General features: G+C 33.1%; 2 protein-coding genes across 2 annotated transcripts; one reads left to right on the top strand and one right to left on the bottom strand.

Annotated features, from left to right (window-relative positions):
- The first annotated feature begins 950 nt into the window (after positions 1-950).
- Positions 951-13120, top strand: LOC128163098 (glucocorticoid-induced transcript 1 protein-like). Its single transcript, XM_052826588.1, has 8 exons — positions 951-1280; positions 5024-5163; positions 5715-5828; positions 6243-6467; positions 7345-7401; positions 7715-7964; positions 8296-8434; positions 8604-13120. Exons 1-8 carry the CDS (start codon positions 1082-1084, stop codon positions 8767-8769), a joined length of 1290 nt encoding a protein of 429 aa, XP_052682548.1. The 5' UTR covers positions 951-1081; the 3' UTR covers positions 8770-13120.
- A 762-nt stretch (positions 13121-13882) lies between these two features.
- LOC128163393 (tRNA N6-adenosine threonylcarbamoyltransferase, mitochondrial-like) lies at positions 13883-20324 on the bottom strand. The gene is made up of 10 exons (XM_052826991.1): positions 20058-20324; positions 19241-19340; positions 18286-18380; positions 17841-17903; positions 17219-17348; positions 16442-16646; positions 15653-15798; positions 14813-14943; positions 14475-14546; positions 13883-14183 (listed from the first exon to the last, which is right to left on the bottom strand). Exons 1-10 carry the CDS (start codon positions 20300-20302, stop codon positions 14099-14101), a joined length of 1272 nt encoding a protein of 423 aa, XP_052682951.1. The 5' UTR covers positions 20303-20324; the 3' UTR covers positions 13883-14098.
- Positions 20325-20560: the final 236 nt, after the last annotated feature.

Genomic DNA, 20560 nt, shown 5'->3' with positions numbered 1-20560 from the left:
AAAAAATATCGAACACGAACACCCACGCTGAAATTTGGTTCGAAGTTTACGTAAGTAGGCGAGCTTTTAAAATATAATGTTACTAATATTATATTCGTTGATGGCATTTCAAACATATACAAAATTTGCAATCATAGGAATTAAATTTCAGCTATCGTGCAAGCACGTGCATGATCTCTGGCCCTTCCATATATACATATGCATGCATTGCATTGCACCGCCCGCACATTTCATACGGCGCAGCTAATTTTTGCCACGTTGGAATCTTATGCAGAACTACAGAATGAAGCTGACTCATGATCATATAGTACACGAACAATGCAAATTATATACTTTTTTATTTTGAGTATAATCATATATATATTCTTCATTTCTAAACTATAATATACATGCAGATATATATCTTATCCATGAGCGGATTTAGAGGGGACTGGTAAGGTCCAAAACTCTATGAAAAAAAAACTTATGAAATTCACATTGTAGTATTAGATAAGTCCTCGATCACTAGTAACCCCCCCCCCCCCCCCCCACCTCCATCCTTAGCGGCAAACCGGCATGCAAAATTCCTTGGTCCGCCCATGTATAGCTGCATGATAAATTAGGCTACTAGCAATAATTAACTGACAAGTGTAGCTTCTAAGTCAGCTATGATTTTATTGATCAATCAGCGCATAAAAGGGCAATAATTTGTCAATTTAAACTAGGCCTAACTTTATGGATAAAAGGTGTTTTATAGCATAAAATTAATGTCCTTCTACAGTACGGCTGCATACTGGTGCTTGTGAATAAAAATGTGTCAAAAGAAACAACTGTTATATTTGAAATCTGCATTTTTTGCAAATACATTTTTAAATCTTCAAGCTTATTGTGCACTAACAGACAAACTGTCACTTTTTGCACTTAAAGTTTTATCCAATGAAATTGCACCAAATTATCACGTGGTTCACATTTTTGTGTAAAAAGTCTGCCGAAGTTACAACGACTGTGAATGAGGTGAAATTGAGTGTCAAATGGAGGGATAAAGAGTATTTTATCAGTGTGAGTGTGTGAACTATTCTAAAATTGATACACAGCAAACATAATGTCGACACAACAACCTCAACGGGTGCGTAAAATTGCATCGCCTTCGATGCGGCCTATGAAAGCAGTACAGCCATTCACTTTGAAAGGAAGTCCCACCCGTAAAAGTCCGTCCTCACCCAACCTTTGGGCACCCAGAAGATCTCCAGACTTTAACTACTCTCCGGAGAGGAAGTCGCCGAATTCGCCAAACTTCAGAGGTAAAAATATTAGCTTGAACAACGTGCATCGAAAGATGTTGGCAGTGGGCCAATTTTCGAGAGCTTTGTCAAATGTCAAATTCAGTGCACCATTTAAAATAGTGGTTAAGATATTTTACATTAAGTAAATGCTTATTTGCTGGGAGACCCTCCCTTTAAAAGACATTTTTCTGCTGGGAGAAAGGTGTTATTATATAGCTTTTACCAATTTTGTCCTTTAATCAACGGGATAGTTGTATCTTTCAGTTAAACCCCTTTGAGGCCACTGTCATTAAAATGGCCGAAATGCTGGCACACTGCCAATTCCTGTTTATCGTCTTGACAAAGTTTATAACATCATTACATTTTAAATAGATAATGAAAACTCTTTATAAAAATGAACAAACCAATCCAAAGCAAAACATTTTCTGTATACTTTATATATTTAAAACTTAATTCAAAATAAATTTTTATTATGAAGAATATATGATAAAGATATAAGATGTAAGGTCTATAGTGAACGTTTAATTTAATCAGTGATAAGTTGAAATGAATCCACACATTCATTTAAACAAACCTGTTGACAGGACTCTTCATCTGTCAAAGTATGACACATACTTATTGATCAGGGCAGGGCTATTGAATCTTCATTAAGCACTTCTAGCTGATGTCAAAATAATGTTATCATTGTCCATAACATAAAATATTAAATGATATAACATAAGTGTTATCATCATCAAATATTCAATTTTCAAATATATTTAGAGAATGTTGATAAACATTTTAGTGTTTTTCGACCGACTTAGGTAATTTCAAGAGTCATGAACTTGGGAGTTCAATGATACCCAAATGAGAGCATCCTACATGAAAACAAGCTGTGTAATGACTAATATAAACAGAGGAAATCCCATTCTCTGTCTTAGTGTTTTGACTTTTATTCATTGATATGTTGCGTGATATCATTGTAACTACTGAACACGCATGTACAAACTGTTTTTTGGAAGAAAAAAAATTTATGCGTATTGAAAGCTTGATAATGCAGACTTTTAAGATTAATAGTCATTAGAAGTTACAAGTATAGATTTTTTATTTTTAACCACATCTGCGTAGTACTGATTTGATTCAAGTTGAGTAACAATTTGATGAATTGTGTATTCAGTGGAAATGGAATGCACACATTTTGCTAAATTTATGTCAAAGGCATATATACCGGTACATGTTTTTACTTTGAAAAATTGTAGCTAGCACCATTGTTGTCTAAATATATTCGAAATAAATTAATGCATATATTCAGAGTGTGTCTCCAGAATCATTGTAGATAGTACATAGTGATTTTATAACATGACTGTAGTGCATACAATGCTATCATGTTTACAAACTAAATATTAAATGAACATCAAACAAGGAAGTGAAGTAGCCAGGGACTGGGAATGTTTTGTTCTGTCTGTGAAGTAAGACTTGAATACCCTGTTTGGGTATAAAAGATTTTAGATTTGGGGACATTTATAAGGAAACTTGCCTGTAAATGAGTGTCAGACATTGCTTTATTTGATCAAGAAAAAAAAAACTCCTCATGAATATGCAGCCCTGTCATTCAATGATTTTAACCTTTTCCAAATTCTTAGATGAGGTATAATGTACATGTATGTAGTGGTGTCATTGTGAGGTGTAAGAATATGATGGTTTTAATTCTGTGACAAATTGCTTTGGGATAAACTTTTGTTTTTATTAGAGAGGTTTTTGTGTTCTACAACCTCTCAAGTTATCACTATCATAATTCCAGGGATTTTTTTTCAAAATTTTTTTAATCATTTTCAGGGTTTTCTCTAAAAATTGAAGTAGAAGGGAGAAATAAAAAAGTAGAAGGGGTTCTGGGGGTCTAGCTCATAGCTAGATTGTGTTTGAAATGCAATAATAGCCGGGTAATTACGTCACTTTAGGCGGGGAAATTCCCCGCCTCCCGGGTCTTAGAGACAACCCTGCATTTTATACTAGGTTTTTAGAAATTAAATCAATATGCAGTACATGCATCATGTTTGTTTGGATTTTCTCAAGAATATACAATTTACAATGGTTTAGATGATATATGTAAATCAAATTATGTACAGTCGGCCATTTGAAAAATAAATGCCAGTGCTCCAATTGATTTTTATTTGGCTACAGATATACATACAGTACTGTACAATAAGTACATGTATACATATGTAAACTTATGATACTTGAAAGTCAAGAGTCAAGTTTATTATCAGTAACAGGCAATCTCTGATGTCTGAAGTTTACTCATTCTTGAAGTGTAGTTGACAGAGGGTTTATAAGTACAAGTACAACTTCATAAGTACATTGTACTATATTATCCAGTCTGGTTGACAGAGGGTTTATAAGTACAAGTACCAGAATAGTACACATTGTACTATAATAGCCAATCTGGTAAAATTCTACTCTTGGTGATAAAAATTACACAATGGCATCTATTGACCCTTGAATCAACTACCCTGTAGAGAATAGGTTTTTAATGCATATTGATATATGAAAAGGGCCTACTTGTAGCTCTAAACTACTTGGGGTAGAAGTTCAAAATTTAGGATTTTTTTTTTCTACACAGTTTTGGTAGATGGGTAAATAATTAGGAAAATCAATGGATAGGAATTTATGCTCCTCATGCACTTTCAAGAGTTTGATAGTCATACTGTTATACTGTTTTATTTTTGATGGTAGTTTTTTCTGTCATTATTACATTTCTTATCACATGACAATAGGAAAAAATAGCATTATTCACATTATGAACTCCAAAAAAAAAGTTATGCCATATTTTGCTATGAGATAATTTTCATTTTTTTTTTGTTCATAATGTGAATATATAAATGCAATTTTTGCCTTTTGCCATGTGATATAAAATGTATTAATGCCATATTGCTGTCCCTTTTGTATGCAGTGGAAAACCACAAATTTTTGTATATTCACAATTTTATGAAGTTGTGGAAATAAAAACAAGCCATAAATATGAGAAATTATGTATAAGGAAACATTAAAGCAAAGAGTGTGAATGTTGCCCAATCTTAAAAAAAAAATTAATAAAGCCTTCAACATGTTCAAGTTGTGCTTGAACTGTTCTGTTGGGTCATTAAGATGCTTATCAGAAGATCTTTAAAACAAACTATAACCCTTGTGGCCTCTCACCTCCTTGATAAATACTAGAAGTACACCACTTTAAAAATCTGAAAGAATGCTAAAAATCGATAGAAAAGTTGGAAAATCCAGTCACTATGATAACTGGATTTGAGTATTTTTCTGATAAAGAAATGGCAGTGGCCATGAGACAAAATTTGATACTGCATACATGCATGCCCCATGTTGCCTAGCTATTAACTACAAACTACCAATTGAAAGCAACTGTACACTAAATAGATTTTAAATATTTCCAGATGTGTTGCATGTATCCCCTCCCCCACAAGACCACACACATAGACAATGTGGTACAATGATAATCCGAAAGGTTTTTTGTTTCTCTGAATGAATTTCAGTGGAAGATAAGAGTTTATCTTTGGAAATGGCGGTCTATTTACATATTGATTAGGATAGATTCCTGATTAATCTTTCACATCGTGTGAGAATTCAGACCAAAAAAAAAATAAATGCATGAACATTATGTAAAGTGAAAGTTGAACAACAAAGATGTAGACAGCAGGAAACACAGACTTTAAACTGTATGTAATTTGTTGTAGTGTGCAGTAGACTCAACTTGTTTTAATTTTTGTTCGGTTTAGTTGAGCGACCTAAGGCTGTTCGAGGTACCAGCAGTCCCCTGAAGAGAACCGGGTCACTTGAGGCGATCTATCTGAAGGGCCAGTGGCCGTCCCCAGAATTGATCCTGTCCAAAACCTTCAAAGTCGATGCTTGCACACAGGTAAATAATTGTAACAATAGAAACAAAATGTAAAAATTATACTGTAGATTTTGAGAAACTATAGGAGCAAAATGTAGTGGTATTACGTACTGGAGGAAAGAATTTAGAAAAAAAAAATTTAACCTGTTATAGGATACACACAGTTTGTTCTTGTGTCTTTGTAGTGTGTAATGAACCGTAAAACATGCTTATAGCAAAAATGCTTATTTATATAATGAGTTGAGGCTTAAAGTGGAGTGAATTTTATTCCTTTTGACCATGTTGACTTTGAAATACATTGAATACTTTTCGGATATAACGAAGAAGGCTTATATAACAAAGCAAAATTGTCCTTCCCTGGCACTTTGTTATAAGCATGTTTTAATTTGTTCGGATTTTATGAGATTTTTGACATTTATGATTTAATTTTTTTTTTTTTTTTACCCGATCAGGAGTTACATAAATTTTGTAGATCTACTCAAACAGATGAATTGATGTACATGTACATGTAACATGAGCATGATGAGGAAATAATTTGTCTATTTAAATGTATGTATGTATATGCTTTACAGACTGAGGAAGCAGATATTGTCCGACACAATGCTCACAAACATGACAAGAAACAGAAAAAAAAATCCAAGGATCATCGACGATCCAGGTCGTTTGGACCTGGGGATCAGTTGGCAGTGCGTAAAAGGGGAAATTTTGATTTTGTTAAAGTGGAAATTTTGATTTACGTAAAAGTGGAAATTTTGATTTATAATCTCGGATTAAATTTATGCTGACGATGGAATCCGTGTCAAAATATCTTTTAAAGTTTCTATTGTGACAAAAATATCCATGTCAAATGAAGTCATTTGTCTGTATAGGTATTAGGCAATCAGGTAAAGGTTGAAAATAGAAGAAAAAAAATCATTCTTGAAAAATTAAAGTTACTGTGCGTTAGTATAGACATATATAGTGCACTAAATATTACATGAGAAGATATTGTAACAGAACTAATAGATTGGAACAGGCAATCAAGCAAAAGTTTTTAAATAATATCTCAGTTTCCATTTTACATACAGTAAATACAAAATTGATTTTATTTTCCTGTACAGGCGATCAGACAGAGGTTAAAGTCCAGCAAGAATGAGAGTCACAAAGCCAGACAGAGTCCTGTCCCCGCCAGTCACGACGCTCTGTCGGCGACCGCCCCTGCGGCGCTCCAGAACCTCAATGTCCCCCCCACCCGGACCTCCAAACCCCTGGGGATCCCTGCACACATGCCGTCCCACAAAAACATGTCTCGGTACCAGAGGAACAGCGTTGAGGGCCTCAGTATGGTACGTCATGTGATCGACTGTGTATATTTATGTTGATGTCTAAGGGATACAACTCTTTAATGTTTGATAAGGCTCTTTAGTCTTGAGAGGTATGATTGTGCAGTGTGGAGGGACTCAGTATGGTACATCATGTCGATATCTGTGTGAGGGAGATGACTATTTACATTTATGTTGATGACTATGTACTAAGGTATACAACGCTTTACATTTAATGTTTGAAAAGGCTCTTTAGTCTTTGGAGGTATGATTGTGCAGTGTGGAGGGACTCAGTGTGGTACCTCATGTTTCTAAGCTCATGTCAATTATTAGCTCTTGACGAAAGATGATAAATGCTTTCATCGGCCTCCAGATGATGCCAATTTTTCCCCATTGGTCTATCTGAAAATTACTCAAAATTAACACTTTTCCTGTTTGGTCAAATTGAAAAGAAAGTTTCAGAGTGCAAACAAGTACAATCATAATAGTCTGAGGGTCATTTAATTAAATAAAGATGAATGCTGTAAAACCAATGAAGTTTGAATATTCATACCTGCATACCTTTTCCTTGTTGCAACCTGAGGCACATTGGGCAAGAATAAGAGATTTCCATTCTTCTCTGTTCTTGGCCTTCTTTTCCACCTCTCCCCAGCTAAATAAGATTCATGTCTTTGAGGTTTTTTGCGACAGTTCACCTCCATATTGTTTTTGGTCGGGCTTTCCTCCTCTTTCCATTTTGGGGTTCATTTTTGTGCGACAATTCTTGTGACATCATTTGTTGGCTGTCTTAGGACTTGGTCAATCCATCTCTATCTGTATTTTCTTAGTAATGTCCTCATATCAATTTTTTTGGTTATTTCTTGAATATTTATACCGGTAATCATTGCTTTTTCATCATCAGGAGATTGAGAAATTGGTGCTGAAGACGATTGATCATGACAACGAGGAAACAGAACAAGTATGTCAGAATAAAAAGATTACTGTAAATTTATTATTTAACACAAGTACTTAAATGCCATTGATTTCTTAAGTGATAATTTAAATTGTTCAAGTTTTTTCTTACTTATATATAACAATTAATTGTAGAGTAAAAATTTAAGACAAAGGCATTGTTTTGCTTAGTGGATTTTAGTCAAAGGATAATATTTATTTTCACTTTAGTGAACAGATTAGGGTTGTTGTTTTTTTAAAGAGATTGTATTTATTTGATTGTATGAATTTCATTGTAATAGAAATAAATTTCTTCAATCTATTGATTTTTTGTTAAAAAGATTGAGATTCCCGATGGACATCGAGCTCCGATACCGGAAACCCCCCACCGCACCAGCAGCACTCGCAGTGTGGACACCCAGACGCCCTCAGGGGTCCTAGATGCGGGGACCCCCACAATCAACGTTGACGACACGAGCTCAGGAAGCAGGTCACATTCATGCAGTCCTGCCATTCCCATCATCCCCGGCCACATGGACTCTTCACGTCCCTCTAGTGGGGTCGACTCGGGTTATGAGAAAGTAGAGAAAGGTACTCATCTTTTTTTTTCTCAAAACTGTACGGTAAATGGGATAGATATAAAATCTAGATGAACGGTATGTAATATTGAGTTAAAATCTGATTTTGGTTTCTAATACAGCTTAACTGCATGTACATGTATGATAGTGTATGTCAAATATCAATATTTTGAATATTATGGATAGAAGTCTGGACAAATGTTTATGAAATTAAATGTATTTGAATAACTGTATATCTCCAGTCATCAGATAACAAGAAAATGTTCTTTGTCCTATTTAGATATCATTGTTTGATTTTAATTGAGTGGAGGCTTGGATGTTAAAGTTTTCAATATTTTAACCAGATATTGAGGGATGCGAGTCGGACACACCTGATTCTCATTTTAAAGTGGTGGCCAGTCCGCGCCCAAACAAGTCATACTCATTCGGCCGCGAACCCCCAGACGGCTGCGAAAAGATCAGGGTCATTGTAGAAGATGACATGTAAGTAATTGTGGAAGCTTGCATCTTAAAGCATATATTATGTGCCTTCAGATGTATCCAGTTTGTGCTTCTTTTTTTTTCATGGAATGCATTGTATACTGTGCTGACAATGAAAAAAATTGGAATATTTTACTTGTAAAGGTTGCTATTGAAATTTTTTTTTTTGTAGGAAACCAAGTCAACCGTCCATTAAAGTACCTCTGAAGTCTTGTCCAATCAGGACGTCTCAATATGTTTTTAAGCCCAGCATCGACTCTGCGTTCTGCCCATTGCGAAACATGTACACAAATCAAGGGACACAACCCTCTCCAGCTCCACTTACTTCATTGGAGTAACCTCCCCTGGAGAGAAATTTTCATTTGTTGTTATTTTTTTTTTTCTCAACATTCTGCTTGTGAATATGATTGCATATATATTTTTTTTATCTTTGCACATGAATAATTATTGTTTCTTTTCTTAATATTTTTTTGTTAGAGCAATGTAACAATTACATACGTCTTCATTAAGTTATGCTAAGGAGACTGACTTTTTCTAGTTGCAAAGATATTAAAAGGTTGTATCGAAAATCTCCATAATTAGATTTATTTTTGCTTATTACAATTTCAAATAACACTTGTAAATTACATGTTCACAACCTTTTTTAGTCCAATTTATTGTCCCATATTAATGTGTACACATCTTTGTTCGCTAGAAAGTAGACATTACTGACTGTAAAATTTTTGAAAAAAAAAACAAGCATCCCCCCTATATGTTTTGCCACAAGTGCTAAATTTCTGCTGTAAAGAGTTTTATTGATTGAGAATATAACCGTATAGTGTTATTAATTTTTTTTTTTCAAACCCACATGGGCATTTTCAAACAGTACATTATCATTTGAAACTCATTTTTGATTTGATTTCATTTATCAGTTTTAGTTAAACGAGTGCACAAGATTGTGTGTTGAAACATTTACTACACAATAATGCCACAACATTCCAGATGATTCAGTAATGTTTTTATTCCATTGTTCATAAACATTTTTTTTTTTGCAATTTACTTCTAGCAAGTCAGACTTATGTACATGTACGTTCCCCCATGAACTTTAGAAATGGCATTAACTGTTTAGGCAAATAGATTCATTGGTAGAAATGATATATATACCTCATTTACATTTATATATGTGTACACTTTAAAATCACAATTGATCAACAGTTGTCTATCATCAGTTCCAAATGAAATATTTTCTCACCTATAAAGTATTTTTATACGTCCATTTGTATCAGATTATTAATTGTTGTGCTTTAGAATTTATGTGCATTATTATTTTCATTTGTTTGTTTGGTTTTTTTTTTTTCTTTCTACTTTATTACGACATGTTCATGATATTTTTCTTACAACATTGTTAACAAAATGTTTGACTTTTTTCTCCTCCGTCTAAATATTGAAATGATAGAAAAAAGGTTTCTGGTGGAACACAGAAAACTGGATTTAAATTGCATGGTGTTTCCCCCAAGCTTTTTGGATTGACCTTGCCTGTTCTTCCCCCATTTCATTTTTCTCTGACATTTTTTACCGATTATCCAAAAATACAACCCCAATTAACCCCTTTACAAATGCATTTGCTGAGAAAAAAAAAAGTTCTTTTTTTTTTTTTATTGCTCTGCTTTCAACATCAGACATTAAAGCTTAAAGCATCCCTTGCTCAACTGTATACTCTAAGATAAACCTCTTTTCTTTTGCATCTTTTTTTAGACATTATTTTTGTTTCTGAACCTCAGAACAATCTCAGAGCAAATTGCTTTGTTCTTTATTTCCTAAAGCAGCAATGATTAATATAGAAAAGAAATACCGGGTATATCAAAATCCAAAATAGCAATTAGAACGTGAACATGATAGCGACACAAAGACAAATTTCTCTTGATTTTTATAAAAAAAGAATGATTTGGGTGTTGTTTTAATGTATGTTAGTGTTTTTCATCTAGTTGTTGTTTCTTGGATTTTGGAATAGAACAAGGGGAAAGAAAAAAAAACGAACAGTTAATTAAGGGTTCTTTCCCCTTGACATGCGAATTTTTTTTTTTTATTAATTTTTCATCTAGTAGATGTTGTTGCTTGATACTTGGAATAGAAAGGGTGGGAAGGATAAGAAAACCAAACTTTGCAATTCCTACCCCTGACTTGGAACTCCCTAACTTTCCAAGCTTGTGAAATTTTTTTCGCTCTCTTGATTAATCTCCGTCCAGTTCAATTCTCCACACTGAAAGTCCACCATATCTCACGATCGCCTCATCATCCAGACATCTAACGATCCGTCCAATCAGATCTAGTTTTTCTCTGCATACCTGTCCTCCACTGTGTTTATGACTGGTCAATTCTGTAACAGTATTTTCTTATCCTTTATTTTTGCGATATATTTTTTTTTTTTGGTTCTGTCTTGCTTGGTTATGGCTTGTATGCTGTTGTACTAATAATTTAAAGGTGAAAATTTTTCACTGATTGCAAATGCTGTATACAGGGTTATTTGAAAACCCATTTTATTTTCATTCCATTCATCCAATCTAGATTATTGGTAATTGTGCTTTGTTCGTTTGGCAAATTAAAAGTTATTTTCTGTGCCTATAGCCAAGATTCAGCAAACTAAACTCTGCTTACAGTATTTTACTGTTTTGCGCTGTTATTTTAGAGCTTTTGATTAGCAGTGAAAGGTTTTCTCTTTACTTGTAACATGAAGATTAAGGCATTGTAAGTAAAGACACACTAGTAAGAGAGTCATATTTTAAATATAGATGTATTTTTAGAATTAATGTTAGAATCTATAGTTGAATTAAACTTCAGCACAGATTTATTATGACTCAAAGATATGATGTATAAGTATATTCATAGAATTGCAAATTGAATATTAGGCTCAAAACGGAGAAAAAGATTTTGCTTTTTGAACTATCCTTAGTACATTTTTAATCAATAGTCAAAAAAGTGTATTGAAACATAGAGAAAAGTAAAAGATGAGTTTTAAAACATATAGAACCCATTGTCATTTGGCAAGGTTTTTTTTTCAATTTATGTAAAACATTTGTTAATTTCATTTTCACAAAGTTGTTGTGGAAAGTTTATTTTTTTCTATTTAGATAAATTGATTGCTTTTTTTTTATGCATCTATCAGTAAGATATAAGGTTTTTTTTTTTCTTTTGACATTGGCTAAATTGCTGGCTAACTTGCTTTAAAACATTTTGCCTTCATAAATTGTTGCTATTAAATGGTGAGAAAAATAACATTGTAACATGTACATGATCAACAGATGAAATGTTGCATATTTAGGAAATTGTATTTTTCTAAATTGATCACATTGTTTTCATGATACTTTCCTTTTGTATTTTTTCAGAACAGAGTTCTTTACCTATTTAATTAATTATAGTTATTTATTTAAGTTAATTTATTTAAATTTGTTAAGTGAAGTTCACTTTACATGTAGAAACATGCATAGTTTTTAAAAATGTTGAAATGAACATGATTTTTTAAAAAATGATTCCAACATAATTAAATTTGATTAGGATCAACTTGCTAAAAAACCCTTTTTCATCCAAATTGATATAATTGATGTTTACAAATAAAAGCATTCAGATATAGATAATATGGAATATGGTACATGTATATGAATCAGAGTATAGCGATCCAAGTTGATTTAGTGTTGATTCATGACATGGTCTTTAGCCTTCAAGTTGTGAAGAAGCTTTACATAACTTTAAAATTCAGAAGAGAAATATTGGTTTTGTAAGCGGTATGTTTAGTATCATTAGAAGTGCCAGTAAGATGGATTACAATTATTGATGATAATTGAGGTGCAGTATCCCTCAGAAAAGGGAGATGACTCTTGTGTTAGATAAATTACTCCATGGTATTAGATTCACACATGTATTCCTTTATGAAAATTTAGTGAGAAATGCAATTTGTCAACACCTTGTACCATAATGGTTTATGCTAGTAAGAAATTGAATGTGCAAAATCATTGTTTATGCAACACTAATTAATTGTTCATTTTAGCAATGCTACAAATTTTGGCCAGTTGTATAAAATAGTGAAATAGATATAAAAAACACCCACAAGATTAAGCAAAACTAGAATTTAGCTGTGGTGAATTTGAAAATGATTTTTTTCTCCTTCTTTTAGGAATATGATATTGTTAAGTTTGATTTAAACACCGTGCATAAAGTTCCCTGCAATAATACCAAGTGTAATTATAAACTCCCATTTTCGCAATGATTTGGTGTCTTGCATGTACATGTTGCATTTATGTACAAAAAGTCATGTTTTCTCTTTACAACAAGGTATATATTATTACAATTATGTAAAGTACATGCTGTAGATTCCTTATTTTACACGAGTACTTTAATTCCGCAATTCAACTGTTTTGCTTCAAATCGCAAGAATATAAAATCACGAACGCTAAAATTCTTATCATAATTTCATTTAGTTTACATCTGTCCAAAAAATAAATGTGAGATTTTAGATGAATATGTATTCCTTGTGTTTAATTAGGAATCTACAGTATATATTGGATGCTATGAAACATCTGTTGTGGAATATTAAAGCTTTGATTTTTTTTATAAAGAAAAATATAATTTGCTTGTTAGATACGTGAAGTTTTCAAGTTGTGATTTTTTTTTCTATGAAATGAGAAATTAAAATGTTATTTTTTAAAATTTCATAAAGTGTTCCGTAGTCTCTTTTCTTAGTTAGTTTGACAAGGATGGTCACATGATAACACATGCAATCTATAAATGAGGTCATTTTGATGTTCAGCCTAGAGGAGGTTGGATGGTCACAAATTACCCCATCAGGCCTGGGGGCCATAAAACTTAGACGAGCTTACTTTTGATCTAAGTCTCACTTTTACAAAAGGAACCTATAGTGGAAAAGTGAGACTGAGATCAAAAGTGAGCTCGTCTAAGTTTTATGGCCCCGGGGCCAGATCTACTTTGAATTTTAGAAGTCAATTTCAGATATAAAAATTTTTACTTAAATTCAAATACAGTCAAACTTATTTATCTCAAACTGTAGATGGGACTGTATAAAAATTCCTCCGATATCAAAGTATTTGAGATATCATGGGTAAAATACTTACCGGTAAGTGGTTGGGACATGCATACAAATAATTTCGACATATCCATTGTATTTGAGATATCAGTGTTCGAGATATCGAAGTTCAACTGTATATGAAAGCTTTAAATTTGAATATTTTTCTCTATCTTTATACAAAGCTCTTATTAGGAGATTGAATAATATAGCTATTCCAAATTTGGCCATGACCATATAGCTCATTTAATTACCACATGGCATGGGTCAGTTTTTGAGGATATATCAGTACTACCCGGTACTTAAATTTTGCTAATGCAAACTTAGCACTGTCCTGAACAAGGAGATCAAAGCTTGATACGCTTCAAAATCTGGAGATACATGATGGAAAAAAGGAGTTCAATTGATCACTTTATTCAATAACACATTTTATTGCAATTTGCAACTGGTGGCAATAAAAACTGGTGATAATTTCCCTTTAAACAGAATTTACCCTGTTCAATACACAGGAACAAGAATGTATGAGCATGCATGTACATGACTACTTCTTTCAGGAGAAATACACATAAACATTATTCAGTGTTAAAAGTCAATGAGGAAATTAATAAGGTCTATCACGGCTGAATCTCGAGTTTTAGACGGGGAATTTTCAGCCCCAGCCTAAAGAGTTCTTCTGTTACGTCGTCTCCAATTGGACTTCTGAAACAAGAAATTAAAACCATCGTCATACAGGGTCCAAATTACTTCAGGATGAAATTAATTCTCGAAAGGTCTCTTCCTTCTACACACAGAAGTCTACTACTCCAGCTACACTTACTTGTATTTTTTAAACCAAAAATCATCAAAGTTACATATTTTATCTTGAAAACTTGTCCAATCTTAAAGGTTAAAGGAACTGTATGGTTTTCTACTGAACAAACACATGTATGTGTACAGTACTACTATTTGTACGTAATATCTATCTTTATATTTCTATACATATCTTTTTACCTTGGACTGTAATTCTCAGATTGTGGATCACTTGATATCCCCCTTCCAATTCTAAGTTTTTCTATGCCATTCCTGAAAAGAAGAAATCCAGGAGTAAAATAAAGAAAAATGAGGTCAAGGCCAAGGTAAAGGTCAAGGGCAGAAAAAACATCTTAGTTGACTTTCTCTTCAAACAAATATACATGTATATATATTTCAGTTTCATAAAACTTCTTGAACTGTGTCTTGGAGGCTGAGCTAGTGAAAAATTGGTCACCACAAATTAAAATGGTTCAAAAGTAAGGAAAAGTAAAGTCAGCATTTTAAGTTTGTCTTGCACCATTTCCACAAGAACTCACCATGCTATCATGACCCCATTGTCTGTACAGAGTTTGGGCGGGGGACAGACGAGTCTGGACGAGTTCATCTGACACACCTGTTGCAGGCACTGTCTGATGTACTGATTACTGGCCACGCCCCCTGACACTACCTGTCATACAAAGAGAAACAAAATGCACATGAATTAAAAAAAAAAATACCGAAGAAGCACATATATTTGCATCTTCGCAAATGGGGAGTAAAGTGGACCGAAAACCCTTGGCTAGCGAAGATGATATATTTGTTGGGTTAAAATTTCGTTAACAAAAACAATCTCTTTGGGATTTAATTTCGTCATATCATAATCTCTAGAATGTATTGCGTATCAACTTATAATAAATGAATACTTGGGTTAAACATTTGTCATGGATTTAATTTCATTGATAAATAATGCCAACTATTAAAAATCACAAAATTAAATCCTCAACAAATATTTCTGCTTCTACACTATATGACATTTGACGTAAGTCACAATTTGATTTTTGTTTATTCCTAGCTTGTACAACATTCAAAATGAACGCATTTCCTTGTCATTAAGAGCCGTAAACTTTTCTTAGACAATTCTATTTCTTTTTGAAGATTAATATTAAAGAAAGCTATTTGAAAACTATTACACTAAGTATTCTTGATGAAAACTAAAATTGTCTAAAAGGAACTGATTTCCATCTAAGCCTATATACAGACATAAAAACATTCACTGGTTACCATGATAGTAAAAAAAAAATTATGAACAGAACCAATACCCCACTACCTGTTTGTGACTTTGTAGCATGTAGCAAAAGTGATATTCTGATTTAACTCTAACCCCCCCCCCCCCTTACCAGTGTGGAGTTATCAGGTAACAAGCCTTGTAGCTCGCAATATGAGAAAGCCCTCTGTAGCCGGCGACAGATCTGAAAGGTGATGGCATACTGCAGGGAGGCACAGAAGTCCCCTACGGTGCTGATAATGCTCTCACCTGAGATACCTGACAGGCAAAAAAAAAATTTCAACATTTTGAAAGGTAATCTTCCTATTAAAGTAAACATTTTGTTATTGTATACATACTGTATATCTGGTAATTTTCACGATTATCTAATTTTCACATTTTCGCGATCTCTTTTGAATTGAAAATAAATGAATATGCAGAAATTATTTTCTGTTTATTTTCTATAGATACTTTTTAAATCGCAAAAAATGACTGACACAAATTAAAAATGCTACACATTTTCCCATTTTCGCAAATTTTGTGACACGAAAAAAAAAATTAAACTGGATATATGGTACCTGCATCACAATCTATCAGTAACAAATTAATATAATACAAACAATTCATATTGTGTTTTATACCTTGGAAAAAAAATAATTATTCTTATGCAAATTATATTAAAGCTAGACTTTCAAATGGTGACATATAAAAAAAAAAAGCTCAAAATTTGATAAGATTGATATCTAAGTTATCATATTTTCACAAACCTTTACAATATTGTACTAGCAGGTTACATAAAATATTTAACATTTGTAATAATACAAAAAAAATAAATAAATAACAACTATTAATTTAGTGATGAGTTGCCCATTCACGTCACATTTTTTAAATTAAATGTTTTCAGTAAATAGAAATACTCTACCCTCTTGTTCCCTTTCCTTTTGTATGTGGGTTTCCGCTTGAGTACGTACACCAGAGAAGGAGAAATCACAACTGGGCACCCTGTTCTGGGCAGCATTGAAAGCAAACCTTTTGGGGTCGCCGCCTTTTGCCAGCATTTCAATGGCAGCCCCTCCGGAGAGATTTTGGCACTCAGGGAGAGACTTAAGATTCAAGCACCTAGCAACCTGAAAAATATCAATTGAAAATAGTTGTTTAATGGTTTGAGATGGTACTTACACCAATTTCAATCTTACAGAAAATTCAGTTTCATTACCCTGATCTTATCATAATTGTATCATAAACTGATCTGATATCAAGAACTACGTTTAAAACAAATCAAATTAAAACTCCAAATGCATCCACATATATTTTTTCAGGCATATAATTTTCTCAAAGTTCATAAAATTATTAAAGATTGTATATTAATGTATATTAATTGCTTATGCATTAGTTAAAGTTAAATCCTTCTCCATGCCATGAAGGTGCATAGGGCCAGTGCATATCCCCAGTTTCTGTGGTGCTAAGCAGATGAGAGTCATCGACTCCCTCTGGATGGGACACCAGTCCATTGCAGGTTAACCCCAAGCATAAGCAGGTACCCAATTTCAGCTGGGTGGACTGAGACAATGTAGATAAAGGCCTTGTGAAGTGCACAATATGCAACATTAAGTGACCACAGCAGGGTTTGAACCAGCAACCTTTTGGTTACTGGCCTAACGCTCATAACCACGTGCTCCACAGTGCTTCCCATGCATACCTTTTCCAGACAATCTCCGGGTGAGGTGTCCAGACCTTTCCCAATCAGCAGGAAGCGGTCCACGTCTTGAGCCACCGTCAGGATGGAGTGTCCCCCACTGATCAACAGCACCAGGAACGGAAACTCAATGCTGTAATAATGAGTAAAGGAATCTCAATGCTGTAAAATTAGTCAAGGGTACTCAATGCTGTAAATGTAAGTGAAAGGAACTCAATGCTGTAAAATTAAAGAAAGATGATGAAACTTATTGCCGTTACAGTAAAATAACAGAATCTCAATGCTGTAAATTCAAGAAAATGGGACTAAGTAATATAAAAAAAGAAGAGGAAACTCAATGCTGTAAAAATAAGGAAAGGAAACTCCATGTAGTAAAAATAAAAGAAGGGGGGGGGATCAATGCAGTAAAAATTGAGAGAACTACAGTATTTTTCTCACTTTAGCTACATGTTAATATATGTACATATAAATTAGTGCAGAGTGCAGAAAATTTCTGTTGGTTTTGCAATAAGAATATTGAAATTTGGAACACTTATCACACTTACCGGTACACATACTTTTAAACTATTTCACTGTAACACTTACTAGACTTTTTGAATTGAAATTGTAAGGTGGGTATACCTACTGTTCAAGCAGCCTAGCAGTAAGAGCATGAGCCTGCATATGATGAATCGGAATCATGGGTAAACTGAAAGAGAAAATCAACTTATTAATACACAGTATCAGGATTTAAAATTGTATGTAAGGGGTACCCAACAAATCAAACATGATAACAGAGCTTCAAGAGTTCTAATGATTTTACTGTATATACATGTGCCCATTTCATAATGTTCATAATGAATATCTTTAAGTTTCAAACATGTAGAAAACTTAACAGACAAATCTTATAAGCTTCAAATCATAATAAAAAGCAAAGTTGCGTGGATGATAAAATGGAAACTTAAAAAGCTATTTTTTATTTTTTTTTTTTTTGGGGGGGGGGGGGGGGGTGTGTGTGTGCAACAGTTGTAATAGAAACAAAGGGCTCTGACATAAGGTAACCAAATATTAGGACTTAGTTGACCACACACCCACTCTCAGTCACCAGTTCCTTGGCATATCCCAGTCCGATCCCTAAACAGGGAGCCAGGCCTGGCTCGGTGGTCACTGCTATGGCATCCAGGTCCTGGAAAGTGAGATACATGTAAATATAGATTGAACTCATATGGCTCTTGTTTGTTGAAATAATGTGAATTTTATTTAAAACAATGTACTGAATATTTTCTAACGTGTATATTTTTTAACATCTCTCAAAACTGTCTAAAGAACAAACTTCTCTTCTGTTATAATACACCATAGATCAACCACAGTGCACCACCACACACTACAAATTTTGTGTGATATGTTTGTATAATTGTGTGTGAAATGTATGGCTAGAGGCTACTAACTGGTTAAAAGTAATAGAATGAGTGATTGAATATATTATTACATGATCTGTACATAATTAAAGTAGGGCATGCTCTACATGAATTTTCCTTATTCATATTTATTGCAAAATAATGGATGATCATTTAAATAATACCATGTGAATGACATAGATAATGTTTATTATTAATGTTATTTAGTGTCACAGTGATAAAAATGATAAAATATGTCAGTGCCAGTTACTTATATTATTTCCATTTGACAGTTTTAGGTCTAACCTTTGTTATAAGAGAATATTAACAGAGTCTGCAGGAGAAACAATTATCATTTTTTAAAACTTCACTTTTATTACATGTTAATCATTACTTAGGCCATCCTTTAAAAATTGTTTGTTTGGATTGCCGCCTGGAAGTTTCTAGAACCAGGAGAGAGAGATTTTCTTTTAAAATTTGAAGTTTAACTAATTGAAAATAGGTAGAAAATAAAAATTTCCATATAGAAAAAAAGTTCTTCAATTTTTGCCAATAAAATTTTATCAGACTGGGTGTTTCTATGAGGAGGGAGGCAATTCCAAACAAACAATAATTTTATTTTGGCCTTATCAACATAATACATACAAACCTGTAGTGTTGTCCCTGCCCTTTGTAATGCAGTTGTAACCACATTCTTTATCTGCTCTATATGCAGTGACTTGGCAGTTGAGGGGTTAATTCCTCCATGTCTGTAATGTCAACATAGTTTCATGTACTATACCATATTATTTTGTTTTCCTACAAAAAATGTCTGACACATAATCTGTAGATTGAGCTTTATGAACATTGGATGAACAATACCCAGGTACTTCATGGGAATTGCATGTTGAGTCTCTGTCAAGTGATGCAGGGGTTCAATTCCCTTTTATACCCCACCGAATATCAAATTTATGTATTTATTAATAATTTAATAAGTATTTTATTGAAGTATTTATTGTATTTAAGAATACATGAATTAGATCGAACAGCAGGCAAAATGTCAATATTTGTTCCAGCGCTCTCTTATTATCTATAATTAATTTGTTTATTCCACCTTTCCAACTACATAAGTTTATAGTGTGATCTCCAGTGAATATAACTTTCATGTTTTCAATGAACCTATAGATGCAAACTAAAAGACAAATAATTGTGTTGTTCAAATGACAACACCATGAATCATACAGTCACACTTTATCTAAATTTAAAACTAAATGGGATTATTTAAAAACTTCAAGATATCTGAAAATTCGAGATTTCGAGGTTAAAACACTTTTTAAAAAATAGTTGGGAATTACATATCATTTCGACATATCCATTGTATTCGAGATATCAGTGTTTGAGATAGCGAAGTTCAACTGTACTACTAAAAGTTGAAAATGAAGTATTCAGACAATAAAATAAAGTAGGCAAATTTAGGTGTAGCTTACTCAACATGAATTTTTGTTTGTGAATTCAAAGCTTCTCCTAGAATCTGACCCTCTGTATTCACAACTGCAGCACCTGTATCGTCACAGCTCGTTTCAATACCTAAAACCACTTTTGATTTACTTAGATGTTGACATGTTTTGTGGAAATTCCGAGTAATCTTCCAAATTGCCCGATTAACTGAATAAGAATAATGACTTAAGTGCATCATTGTTTTGTTTTCTTTCTCCCATAAAAATAAATTCATACGACGGAAAACTTGTTCATGGGCGCAGCCATATTGGATTTGAATATGTTTGAACATCGAGCTAGTAAATGTTTAAATTCGGACAAGATAAATTTTTGTGTTTTATTCTTTGAATTTGGAAAGATTTTTATTTCTTTCAATTCTTTCATATATATTTTTTAAATTTCGTTATTTTGAATAAGCACAAAAAGTCGATTTCAACTTTTAATATCGGGCTCAAAAATCAGAATTTAGGTTTCACTTTTCGGAGGGTGATAC

This window comes from Crassostrea angulata, chromosome 9 (genome assembly GCF_025612915.1).
Source record: "Crassostrea angulata isolate pt1a10 chromosome 9, ASM2561291v2, whole genome shotgun sequence".
In the NCBI taxonomy this organism is placed as follows: Eukaryota; Metazoa; Mollusca; class Bivalvia; order Ostreida; family Ostreidae; genus Magallana; species Magallana angulata.
This window is presented reverse-complemented; position numbering and strand designations above follow the sequence as displayed.

Excerpts from the sequence above, each read along its gene's own strand:
- LOC128163393 (XM_052826991.1), bottom strand. The coding sequence starts at position 20,302 with ATGAATTTATTTTTATGGGAGAAAGAAAACAAAACAATGATGCACTTA. Across the intron at positions 19,341-20,057 it reads CAAACAAAAATTCATGTTGA|ACATGGAGGAATTAACCCCT; the intron begins GTAAGCTACACC and ends TTGACATTACAG. Across the intron at positions 17,904-18,285 it reads GAACTGGTGACTGAGAGTGG|TTTACCCATGATTCCGATTC; the intron begins GTGTGTGGTCAA and ends TTTCTCTTTCAG.
- LOC128163098 (XM_052826588.1), top strand. The coding sequence starts at position 1,082 with ATGTCGACACAACAACCTCAACGGGTGCGTAAAATTGCATCGCCTTCG. Across the intron at positions 1,281-5,023 it reads GAATTCGCCAAACTTCAGAG|TTGAGCGACCTAAGGCTGTT; the intron begins GTAAAAATATTA and ends TGTTCGGTTTAG. Across the intron at positions 7,965-8,295 it reads TTATGAGAAAGTAGAGAAAG|ATATTGAGGGATGCGAGTCG; the intron begins GTACTCATCTTT and ends TATTTTAACCAG.